The 13,390-nt window shown below is 36.0% G+C and overlaps 1 protein-coding gene and 1 pseudogene across 1 annotated transcript; one reads left to right on the top strand and one right to left on the bottom strand.

Annotated features, from left to right (window-relative positions):
• The first annotated feature begins 1,283 nt into the window (after positions 1-1,283).
• On the top strand, positions 1,284-3,321 carry LOC107764951 (cytochrome P450 93A3-like; annotated as a pseudogene).
• A 1,368-nt stretch (positions 3,322-4,689) lies between these two features.
• On the bottom strand, positions 4,690-5,632 carry LOC142164383 (kirola-like). The gene is made up of 2 exons (XM_075222356.1): positions 5,371-5,632; positions 4,690-5,269 (listed from the first exon to the last, which is right to left on the bottom strand). Exons 1-2 carry the CDS (start codon positions 5,555-5,557, stop codon positions 4,989-4,991), a joined length of 468 nt encoding a protein of 155 aa, XP_075078457.1. The 5' UTR covers positions 5,558-5,632; the 3' UTR covers positions 4,690-4,988.
• Between the last annotated feature and the right edge of the window lie 7,758 nt (positions 5,633-13,390).

Genomic DNA, 13,390 nt, shown 5'->3' with positions numbered 1-13,390 from the left:
TAATTAGGGTTGTAATATCTTCTTCTTACACATGCTTTTGTATGTGTTTTTGGTAGATTTTCAATTTCACGGGGAAGATGTCACCTTCCAGACTCTCTGAAACAATCAACTTTTTTTCCCTTTTTTATAAACATGACTCATTGTTATGCGCTTTCCACATTCAGGTGATTAATTGGCTCTTTCATTTTTCACATGATTGCGTGGAAATATATGTAATGAGTTGCATCAGACTGACCATGTCCTTATTTTTCTCCGACCCAGCCGAAGACCACATCTCAAAAGGAAGAAGGGTAATCAAGCAAGATAGCATTGCTCTGTTGTCGTATTTTTTCAACTTATACAGGGTTAACAAAGAAAAGGAAAGCATGTTATTTTGAACCTGCAGATGCATATTAATTAGATTTGCCATCTCATTATAGAATTTCCAAGAAAAAATAAGATTGTCATTTTTTAATATTGACTGTTCTAATTAAGTGGTTCTTCTAGTAATATTGTGATGAATTTTACCACCTTACAAGTGTTGAATAAGAATGCCCAACATGACATGCAAAGGATGGAAGAGTTACTTCCAAATATTTTCTTATGCTTTTTTATTGAAGATCATTTATATTGCATTCTGCAACTATTGTTGGTTTAACAAAACATTTGGAAATTTTTCTCCACACTTCTTTAAGTCAACTTGCCAAAGAGATAGTTAGGTGGTTTAAGAAAACGGAGGAACTCTCTTTGATCATGTTTGGTTGGTATCTCGCATATCTCTGTCTTGAATTTTCTTGATTCCTACTTGATATTAGATTTTGATTATACCAATAAAGTTTGCATTTTTTGGTTATTTTGTTCTCCATATGCAATATATACCATTTTTACATGGTTTGAGTCTATGAGATATTGAAATTTTTCGGACTTTTAGTTTTGGCTTGAAATGTTCTGTTCTGGGAATTAATGAAGCGCATGATTAACTATTTTTATTTTATTTTTAGGATTTACAAGAAATTAATTTTGACATTCATGATATGAAGAGTTTTGAAAAGGAAATATTTATATTTGTATGCGTGTATATGAAATTTTTATCTATTCTATCTTGATATTGACTAAATTTACAATATGATCATATCATAAATTCATTATTTTCCACAAGCGCGCGAAAAGCGCACAAATTAACTAGTGTGTAGATAGATTCCTGTTACACCCTGACCAGAGGAACTATTTTTATGAAAAAAACGAATAGATCAGGGAAAAATATAAAAATAATAAATTCCAACAGACATGGTGCAATTTAAAAAATGATGCATACATTAAGGGTGCAAAATTTAGATTTATTAAGGAAGCTAGGCATCTCTAGTTGTACTCCAATATATATACCTCTTGGGATAAATGTTCCAATCATGGCAATGGCATACATCCAAGAATGTATTTTTTTCTTCCTTGTATGGCTAATTTCAACCATCTTTATTCGAAAGCTATTCAGAAACCGCAGCACATCTTCTTGTCTCCCTCCAAGCCCAATTGCACTTCCAATCATAGGCCACCTTCATCTTCTTGGTCATTTACCACACCAAGCATTTCACAAGCTTTCAAACCAGTATGGATCCTTGATCCACTTAAGACTTGGCTCTGTGCCTTGTGTAGTTGCTTCTTCACCAGAAATGGCGAAAGAGTTCCTCAAAACTCATGAAATCTCATTCGCTAGTCGACCAAAAACAGTTGCTGTAGACTGCTTAGCTTATGATGCAAAAGGCTTCTCTTTTGCACCTTATGGACCTTACACAAAATCCATGAAGAAGCTATGCGTTTCTGAACTTCTTGGTGGTCGAACAATTGACTTGCTTCTTCCAGATAGACGCGGTGAAATAAGGCGTTTTATAGCATTACTAACAGAAAAGGCCAAATCTAATGAGGCTGTGGATCTGGGAGGTGAGCTTTTAAGGTTGGCAAATAATGTTGTTTCAAGAATGCTAATGAGCAAAAGATGTTCTGAGAATGAAGATGAAGCTGGGGGTATGAGAAAGCTCATTCAAGAGTTTGCTGAACTGACTGGAAAGTTTAATTTATCAGATTTTATGTGGTTTTGTAAGGATATTGATTTGCAGGGATTTCGAAAAAGTGCAATAGACGTCCGCAACAGGTTTGATGAGATGATTGAGAGAATCATAAATGAGCACCAAGTGACAAGGAGGAAGAGAAATAATGAAGGTGAAGTAGTCAAAGACCTACTTGATATTTTGCTAGATAAACAGGAAGATGAAAGCTTTGAGATACGATTAAGCAGAGAGAACATCAAAGCCTTTATCATGGTGACTTTTTCATCTTCATCTCTTAATTTATTTATTTTTTACGGTTTAATCTTTCGGCCGGTATTCATGTCCTTAGACGCGGAGCTACTGAGTTTTAAATTAATAATTTGTACATGTTCAATAGATTTCTTAATATAAATACAGGGTTTGACCAAAAACTACTGAGTTTGGCGCAACTAATCGAGTATCGCAAGGTTAAATGAGTTTACTTTTGCAGGACATGTTTGCTGCTGGAAGTGATACATCAGCTATTACGATAGAGTGGGCAGTAGCGGAGCTGATTAACCATCCAAGCATAATGCAGAAAGCGGTACAAGAAATTGATTCCGTCGTTGGAAAGAACCGTCTCGTCGAAGAATCGGACATAGAAAACCTTCCCTACCTTCAAGCCATCATCAAAGAAACTCTAAAGACTTCATCCTGCAGCACCAATGATAGTCAGAATATCAAGTGAAGACTGCAAAATAGGGGCATATGTAATTCCAGCAAAGACTAGACTATTCGTTAATGTTTGGAGTATTAACAGGAATCAAGATTACCGGGAAAATCCACTTGAATTTCAACCAGAAAGATTTTTGAGTGAAGAGAGAATAAGCGGTAGAGTTCAATTAGATGTAAGGGGACAACACTATGAATTTTTGCCATTTGGATCTGGCCGAAGGGGCTGCCCAGGAACTTCATTAGCATTGAAATTAGTTCATACAACTCTTTCAGCAATGATTCAATGCTTTCAATGGAAAGTTAATAAAGAAGGAAATGATAAGATGGTGGATATGGAGGAGGGACCTGGCATCACTATTCCTCGAGCCCATCCTTTAATCTGTGTTCCAGTGGCTAGGATTGATGCCCTCCTACCTAGTATGTGTGGTTAACATTAGTGTAAATCACAAATGGATAATAGGTGTGGTATCTTTTTATAATTTCTTTTATATCAGTATTTAGTAATAAGTACTTGTTAGAACCTATTTATATACATCTCGTCAATCTGTTTGTACGTACATGTTGATCAATACACACGTGGTTCTCCTACTAAAGAATAATAGATAAATAACTAAACATTTGGTCTTGAATTCTACATTAGAACAATCTTTTAATGTTATAATTTTATGATAATAAAATAGCAGAAATGCATAAACTTGCCTTCCCCTACCCTACCTCGCCCTGCCCTATTTACGTCCCTACACCTTTGGCGTCGACATTGTGGTTGAAGTATTTCAAATATGGTACTCAACTACTCATAACCTCAACATTTGTCACTTTACCAAATGCACAATTACATCTCTTTTGATGAGTTTAATTACATAATTCAAATATTCATAAGTATTTAGAATCATACATACGAACATGTGCTATTGCTATCATTTACATTTTCATAGTCATGAAATTCTATAAAACGATTCATTTAAAGCTCAAGATGGGACAATATATGCATTCAAGTATATTAAATTATGAGACATGCACTCGTCTGCGCAAGCACGAATCCACAATTAAAAAACATCTGCAATCATTTGGAGAAAAATATTTGAGGAAAATCACGTTAATGAATATTAGTCTTAACTAACCTTTGTTTCGAGCTTAAGGTCTTGATGAAAAATTCAATATTAGTTTGGCTAATATGGTAAATCTATGCAAATATTACACATAAAGGGTGACTCAACACTCAAATAAGCTCCAAAATCTCCAAATGATTTAATCTTAGATCGACCCCATTTCAATAATGAAGTCTAGGTTCAACTTTTGCAAATCTTTCTAAATTAACACCAATGTTCTAAATCATCATCTAAATTCATTAGTTCCGTTTAAACTTTAGGTATCTATCTCCCATATTTCAAAGGGTGCTAAAAATAGTAAAAGAAAACACATGAGTACCTTGAACGAAGATTAGTGGGGATTTATGACTTGTGACGGTTGCAACTCTTGATTTGTAATTGCTGGTCAGTGCTATTCCTTTTTGTGGGGATTTAAACTTTTCTGGTCAGTGCTATTCCTTTTTGTCATGATACAGGTATTCATTCTCACCGCTTCTATTACTAATCATTTTTTTTGGAGCTTCAAAATTGCTTGTTACTCCCCCGTTTTAATTTACGTGAACTTATTACTAGTTGGAGAATCAAATAAGAATTTTTTGAACCATGCTTTTTGCAAATACCTTTTAAATAATTTAAATATAACCTATTGTGAATTATAGTACTTTTATGTATTTTTTAAATATGAAAATTTTATTTCAAAAAAATTAAAATTTCTATATTCGAAGAAAATTAGTCAATTTGATCTCATACTCAACAAGGTCCATGCAAACTGAAATGGAGGAATTATATCATAATTTAACAGTCCTTCCTCATCAGTACTACTCACGTACTCCTCCTTCAAGCAAATAAAATAAAATAAAACCAAATAAGGAAATAATTGCTATATATATATATTAAACAACAACAAACAATAGTCAGTCCATACATCGACTTCAACAATACAATCCAAACTGGCAGTAAAGGAAGAGCACACCCATGACTTTTTTCAGTTCTACAGATAATTTGTTGACACACTAAAGAAGACCACAACCATGCATATTGCTCGACTAACAAGTAAAGTAAATCAATCCATGCATATTGCTCGACTAACAAGTAAAGTAAATCAATCCGAAGTGCAGTTGACATTAAATACTACGTAGTTTTTTTTCCCAACGAAACCAGCCAATCATTGGTCATTTGAAACTTGGCAATAATGTACATCAATGGTTTTGGTGACTGCAGTAACAAATTCCTTCAACTTATCGGGAAATGGAACATCTTCGCTCAGCTTCTCATATTCGATCGTTGTCTTGACAAATTCAGCCTCATTCTTTGATATAATTTGGAAGGTAAACCTAAGGGTCTTATACAACTTCATTAGTTCTCCTTCAAGCAGATTGTATACAATTGACTTGTTTTTCTCATCTACTGCTTCCACCAACTCCTTCGAAATCATCTCCACACCATCTAAACCAAACATAAAAGAAATGAATCATTGTCACAGTAAAAATGCATGGAAAAAAAAAGGATTAATTGAAGAGTACTTGACCAAAGATTAGTTGCCTTACCAATAGAATAATATACCATGATAACACATCCAACTTGTCCCCACTCTCCTTCAAGTAAGTCAATGCGTGGAACAATTTTAGAGCATATTTTAGGGAGATATTCTTTGTTACTGCCGTATATTTCGACGAAAACGCTCCCTGGAGACTTAATTTCCACCTCAAATTCTAGCTCACCACTCAATGCCATCTCCTCTATATTATAATCTAAGCTACATTTTTTTTTTGTTGAGCTTTTAGCAAATCACTTTTCTGAATGTCTAACTCTTTGTGCTGCTACTCCTTATATACCGTGAGGACCACATAGTTACAAAAAACGCATGCAGAACAGTTTCCAGCAATTGATAGTGCTTGGCGTTATCTCGTGTATAACTCATTCCCAAATGGATTTTTATGATTTATTTTTGATATGTCCATATTCAGCAGACTATTAATTATTATTCTTATCCTTAAAACGAAAGGTCTAGTTTCAACGGTAACCTTTATACTCCCTCCGTTCCAATTTATGTGAACATGTTTGACTGCGCACGGAGTTTAAAAAAAAATGAACACTTTTGAAATTTGTGGTCCTAAACAATTCAAAAAAGGGCCAGAGTATTTGTGTGGTGACAAAAGTTTTTCATTAAGGGTAGAATTTTAAGTTTAAGCAAAATTATTTCCAAATTTAGAAAGGGATCATTCTTTTTGGAACGGACCAAAAAGAAAATAGGTTCACATAAACTGGAACGAAGATAGTAATATTTGGTGTACCGTCTCAGTAACCAGATCTACGAGTATCTCTTGTGGGGTCCATCCCCGGAAGAAAAAATGTTAGGCTATGGGATTTGCAAATATGTAGAAGGAAAATATCAAATATAGTAGACGTGAGAGAGTGAGGCTAAGCCTATAAAAGGAGAGCTTCGGCTCTTATTTCTACATACCAACAAAGAGAAAGAAAGAGTGAGGTTTTACAGACACGGTATAAAAAAATAGTCTGTGAGAAAAATAGAGAGTGAGTGTTATTGTAGTGAGCTGAGAATATCAAAAGAGGGTTATTTCTTTTGAGTATTGTAATGGTCTTTAGAGTATTTTACTCGGACCTACAAAGCGTAAAATTCATTGCTATAGTGATATCAGCTGCTCGTCTCGGAGCCGTGGTTTTTTTCTTTATTCAAAAGGGTTTTCTACGTAAAATATTTGGTGTCGTTGTCACTCTTTTATTCTTGTTAATTACCGTATCTCGGTGCTACGTTATTATTCCGCTTTTATTATCGTGAATATTATTTCTGTAGGGGGTTATTCCCAATAACTAGTATCAGAGCACATGTTCTGCTCGCTCACAAAAGTACTATTCACTGTCGGTAGTACTATACTCGGTGAAAAAAATATCCGGAGTAAAGTACGAGATAGCAAAATTCAATGGAGATAGCGGTTTCTCAACATGGCAAAGAAGGATGAGGGATCTGCTCATCCAACAAGGATTACACAAGGTACTAGATGCTAATGCCAAAATTCCTGACACCATTAATGCTCGGGATTGGGCTGACTTGGATGAAAAGGCTGCTAGTGCAATCAGGTTGCACTTATCGGATGATGTGGTGAATAACATCATTGATGAAAACACCGCATGTGGCATTTGGACAAAGTTGAAAGGTCTATACATGTCCAAAGCACTGACTAAATTGTACCTGAAGAAGCAGCTATACACCCTACACATGGGTGAAGGTACGAATTTTTTGTCACATTTAAATGTATTTAACGGATTAATCACACAGTCCGTCAACCTCAGTGTGAAAATCGAGAAAGAAGATAAAGCCATCTTGCTATTGAACTCGTTGCTATCGCAACAACCATTCTGCACGGTAAGACTACCATTGAGTTAAAAGACGTTCGGCTCTTCTACTCAATGAGAATATGAGAAAGAAGCCTGAAAATCAAGGACATGCTCTCATCACAGAAGGTAGAGGCAGGAGTTATCAAAGGAATTCGAGCAACTATGGTAGATCCGGAGCTCATGGGAAGTCTAAGAACCGATCCAAATCAAGGGCCAGAAATTGCTATAATTATGATCAACCATGTCACTTTAAAAGAGATTGCCCAAATCCAAGGAAGGGCAAAGGTGAAAGCAGTGGACAGAAGAATGATGACAACACAACTGACATGGTGCAAAATAACGATAATGTTGTCCTCTTTATAAATGAGGAAGATGAATGCATGCACTTGTCAGGTCCAGAGTCGGAATGGGTGGTTGATACATCAACATCTTACCATGCCACACCGGTAAGAGATCTTTTTTGCAGATATGTGGCAGGTGATTTCGGCACTGTAAGAATGGACACAACTTAAAGATTGCGGGGATCAGTGACATTTGTATCAAGACAAATGTTGGATGCACATTGGTTCTAAAGGACGTGCGGCATGTACCTGATTTGCGGACGAACTTGATCTCGGGAATTGCTTTAGACCGAGATAGATACGAGAAATATTTTGCAAATCAAAAATGGAGACTCACCAAGGGATCATTGGTGATTTCAAAGGGAGTTGCTCGTGGCACGTTGTACAGGACAAATGCAGAAATATGCCAAGGTGAATTGAACGCGGCACAAGATGCGATTTCTGTAGATTTGTGGTACAAACGAGTGGGTCATATGAGCGAGAAGGGATTGAAGATTCTTTCCAAGAAATAACTCATTTCTTATTCCAAAGGTACAACGGTAAAACCTTGTGACTACTGTTTATTTGGTAAGCAGATAGAGTCTCATTTTAGACATCGTCTGAAAGAAAATTGAATATACTTGATTTGGTATATTCTGATGTTTGTGGTCCAATGTAAATTGAATCGATGGGCGGTAACAAATATTTTGTTACTTTTATTGATGATGCTTCACGAAAATTATGGGTTTATATTTTAAAAACCAAAGATCAAGTGTTTCAAGTTTTTAGAAGTTTCATGCTCTAGTGGTAAGGGAGACGGGTCGAAAGCTAAAGCGTCTCCAAAATGACAATGGAGGTGAGTAAACTTCAAAGGAATTTGAAGAGTACTATTCAAGTCATGGGATCAGACATGAAAAGACAGTTTCTGGAACCCCACAGCACAATGGCGTAGCCGAGAGGATGAACTGCACCATTGTTGAGAAAGTGAGAAGCATGCTTATAATGGCTAAACTGCCTTAAGTCATTCTGGGGTAAAGTAGTTCAGACAACATGTTACCTAATTAATAGGAGTCCATCAGTTCCATTGGAATTTGACATCCTAAAGAGAGTTTGGACCAACAAGGAAGTGTCCTACTCACATCTAAAGGTGTTTGATTGCAGAGCTTTTGCACATGTACCAAAAGAGCAGAGAACAAAGTTGGATGATAAATATGTTCCCTGCATATTCATCAAATATGGAGATGAAGAGCTCGGGGACAGATTATGGGATCCTGTAAAGAAGAAGGTCATTAGAAACAGAGATGTAATCTTCCGAGAAAGTGAAGTTGGAGCTATAGATGATCAGTCAGAGAAGACAAACAGTGGTATAATCCCTAACCTTGTTACCATTCCTTCTTCTTCTAACTATCCCACAAGTGCAGAAAGTATGACCGACGAGGTTGCCAAGTAAGGGGAGGAACCTGGTGAGGTTATTAAGCATGGGGAGCAACTTGATGATGATGTCGAGCAAATGGAGTCCCCTACTCAGGAAGAAGAACAACCTCAACCTCTGAGGAGATCAGAGAGGCCAAGGGTAGAGTCATGCAAGTACCCTTCCACAGAGTATGTCCTCATCAGTGATGAAGGGGAGCCAGAAAGTCTTAAGGAGGTGATGTCCCATCCAGAAAAGAACCATTGGATGAAAGCCATGCAAGAAGAGATGGAATCTATGCAGAATAATGGCACGTACAAGCTGGTTGAACTTCCAAAGGGTAAAAGACCACTCAAATATAAGTGGTTTTTTAAACTCAAGAAAGATGGAAATGGCAAGCTGGTCAGATACAAAAATCGATTGGTGGTTAAAGGCTTCGAACAGAAAAAAGGTATTGATTTTGACGAAATTTTCTCACCCGTTGTCAAAATGACTTCTATTCAAACAATTTTGAGCTTAGCAGCTAGCCTAGATCTTGAAGTGGAGAAATTGGATGTGAAAACTGTATTTATTCATGGATATTTGGAAGAGAAGATTTATATGGAGCAGCCAGAAGGATTTGAAATAGCTTGAAAGAAACACATGGTGTGCAAATTGAACAAAAGTCTTTATGAATTGAAGCAGACACCAAGGTAGTGGTACATGAAGTTTGACTCATTCATGAAAAGTCAAACATACATAAAGACCTATTTTGATCCATGTGTATACTTCAAAAGCTTTTCTGAGAATAATTTTATTATTTTGTTGTTGTATGTGGATGACATGTTAATTGTAGGAAAAGACAAGGGGTTGATCGCAAAGTTGAAGGGAGATTTGTCCAAGTCATTTTATATGAAGGACTTGAGACCAGCACAACAAATTCTGAGAATGAAGATTGTTCGAGAGCGAACATGTAGAAAGTTGTGGCTGTCTCAAGAAAAGTACATTGAACGTGTACTGGAACGCTTCAACATGAAGAAGGCTATGCCAGTCAGCACACCTCTTGCTAGTCATCTGAAGTTAAGCAAGAAGATGTATCCTACAACAATGGAGGAAAATGAGAGCATGACTAAAATTCCTTAATTATTCCTCTGCCATCGGAAGTTTGATGTATTCAATGGTATGCACTAGACCTGATATTGCTCACGCAGTTGGTGTTGTCAACAGGTTTCTTGAAAATCCTGGAAAAGAACACTAGGAAGCAGTCAATTGGATACTCAGGTACTTGAGAGGTACCACGGGAGATTGTTTGTGCTTTGGAGGATCTGATCCAATCTTGAAGGGCTATGCAGATGCTAATATGGCAGGTGACATTGATAACAGAAAATCCACTACTGGATATTTGTTTAGATTTTTAGGGGGATCTATATCATGGCAGTCCAGGTTGCAGAAGTGTGTCGCACTCTCTACAACTGAAGCAGAGTATATTGTCGCTACTGAAGATGTCGAGGAGATGATATGGTTGAAACAGTCCCTTCAAGAGCTTGGATTGCATCAGAAGGAGTATGTCATCTATTATGACAGTCAAAGTGCAATAGATCTTAGCAAGAACTCCATGTACCATGCAAGGACCAAACACATCGACGTGAGATATCACTGGATTCGAGAAATAGTATAGAATAAATCTCTAAAAAGCTTTAAGATTTCTACAAGTGAGAATCCCGCAGATATGCTGACCAAGGTGGTACCAAGAGATAAGTTCGAATTATGCAAAGAACTTGTCGGCATGCACTCAAGCTAGAAGTCTGGTGTTACCTACTTCAAGTGAATAGGTGTGGAGTGGGAGATTTGTGGGGTCCATCCCCATAAATGAAAGGGAAGACCAAATGTCAAATATGGTAGCCTATGGGATTTGCAAATTTGCAGACCATAAATGAAAGAGAAGAAAAAATGTCAAATATGGTAGGCTATGGGATTTGCAAATCTGCAGAAGAAAAATGTCAAATATAGTAGGCGTGAGAGAGTGAGGCTCTCTATAAAAGGAGAGCTTCGACTCTCATTTCTACACATCAACAAAGAGAAAGAAAGAGTGATGTTTGTCACACCTCCTTTTTCCAGGGGGGAATGGTGCCAAAGGAAAGAAAGGGAGTTTTTTCAATTAAAGTGACATTAATCGAAATGGGATTATTTATTCAGTTTTCAAAGTCGCCTCTTGGAATAATTATATGGTGTCCTAAGTCACCGGTTTACATTAAATCCCAAATCGAGGAAATTTAATTCTGTTTTAAAGTCCGCGAAAACCAGAAGACTGAGTAAGGAATTCTGTTAACCAGGGAGAAGGTGTTAGGCATTCCCTGGTTCTGTGGTTTTAGCACAGTCGCTTTTAATCATACCTGGCTTAGTTTGTTTGTTAAATTACGTACTTTTAGAACCTACGTGCATTTTACCTCTTACCGCTTTTAATTACTTGATTATTTGTAATTATTGAATTATCTTGAAACGAATCACGCGTACATGTATTCGTTTTGTTTGGTGTGTCATGAATCATGTCACGCGTACGTGTACACAATTAATAACACTTTATTATTTTTAAGATTGTTTTGTCAAAGTTGCGCGAACGCTTACTTTGCCTTTAATTTGGGAAATCGTAACTATAACACGCGAACGTGTACATAATTACCATAATTGATTGGTTAACGCGCCTAAAGCATACTAGCGTATTCAGAGTATTTTATTTATTTATTTATTTATATTTTATTACTATTATTATTTCTTTTACCTATTGGAACGAGTCTTGAATTAGTTCATCGCTCATCTCGTTCCTTATAAATATTGTTTACCACTCCAATTATTTATTCCTTGAAATAGCTAATTCGAATATCATTTTAACACTAATACATGAACTTTCAAACAAATGCATGAATTAATTACCTAAGAATCTGTAACGAGACTAATGAAAACATTAGACATGCATCTTTATTTAAAAGAATAAAAGAAGAAGTAGAAGAAAAATGGGCAACCTACTATTTTGTGCAGCCAATTCATTATAAATTTTTAAGATACAACGATTTAATATATATGAATATATGTCTGATTCTAACATATTTATAAACAAACAAGGCTAGGCAACCTGAACAATGGACTGAACCACGGAAAAATTTTTAACAATCATATTTCTTTATCCAAAACGAACCAAATTCTAAGGTGTCAAAAAGATCTAAACAATGTTAATGAGAGAGTCAGAAGAACATTTCATACGTAATAACAAAACTAAATAAAAGAATTAGAAGAGTTCTTTCTCTTAAAATATTTCAAACAATGCAGAATTCATTCAATCTCTGAATCACTTTTTAAAATGCAAAACTAGAACCTTAAAATAAGTAAAAGATGAGTAGATCATATAGAAGAGAACCTGTAGAGCAAAGCTTCTTCACTATATAAGAGAGGAGCCTCCAAAATAATTTTACAATGACATAAATCCAAGTGACAAGCAGCAGCGAGAGGAGATAGGAACATCCCGATCAAGACTAAAATCTTAGAGCGAAAACGGAACCCGAACGATAAACCGAACGTTGATTGAAATTTAAAATTCTATTTAAACTCCATGTTTTCTCCTTAGAAAATCTTTTAAATGAAAGGATGCAATTCTTTCTTTGTTCAAGAAAAACAAAACCTGATCCCCCTTCTTTCTTTCTCTCGTTCTTTTCTTTTAGATAGCAGTAAAGTTTTTTCCCTTTTTTCTCTTCTTTTTTTTCTAATCTAAATGTATGCCTTATATAGAGAATGTGTAATAGTGTGTGTGTCGATGGAGAAGAAGAGTGGGAAGGTGGGGGAGCGTGTGTGTGTGTGTGTGTGACGGAAATGGGAATATGGGGTTGGGACGTGAGAGATGTGAGTGAAAATGGGGAAGGAAGTGACGGAGGAGTCATGGATGAGTTGCAAAAGTTTTGAAGTTAAATTTGTTACAAACTCTTTTAAAACATCACGTGAATAGTGGCTTCTTCTTCTTCTTTCTTTTTTTAATTTATTTTCTTTTATTAATAGAATTTAAATAAATATTAAAATAAAAAAATTAATTAACTAGCTCTAGACTAAATATATATATATATAAAAAAAAGTGGTATTGTAACCAATTAAGGGGAACGGGAGGCAAAGAGGAATTGTTCATGGCTTATTTTGGGGAAAGTTTGACAGGAATTGCTTCAGAGTGGTTTATAGATCAAGATATCTCTCACTGGCACGTTTGGAATGACATGGCTCAAATGTAATGACCCAATCGGTTATTTTAACTTTTAGAACCCCGTTCCCTAAAATAAAACTTTCCGTAAGTACTTGTAATGATTTATGACTTGCGGGGATAGTTGGTTCGGGATTTGGAAGTGTTTGAGGTGAAACCGGAACACTTAGTTCCTTAAGTTGGCCTTAAAGTGCTAAGTTTGACTTCGGTCAACATTTTGAGAAAACCACCCCGGAATAGAATTTTGATGATTCCATCAGCTC

Source organism: Nicotiana tabacum, chromosome 9 (genome assembly GCF_000715075.1).
Source record: "Nicotiana tabacum cultivar K326 chromosome 9, ASM71507v2, whole genome shotgun sequence".
NCBI lineage: Eukaryota > Viridiplantae > Streptophyta > Magnoliopsida > Solanales > Solanaceae > Nicotiana > Nicotiana tabacum.
The sequence above is the reverse complement of the archived record's forward strand: the minus strand, read 5'-3'. Positions and strand labels throughout refer to the sequence as shown.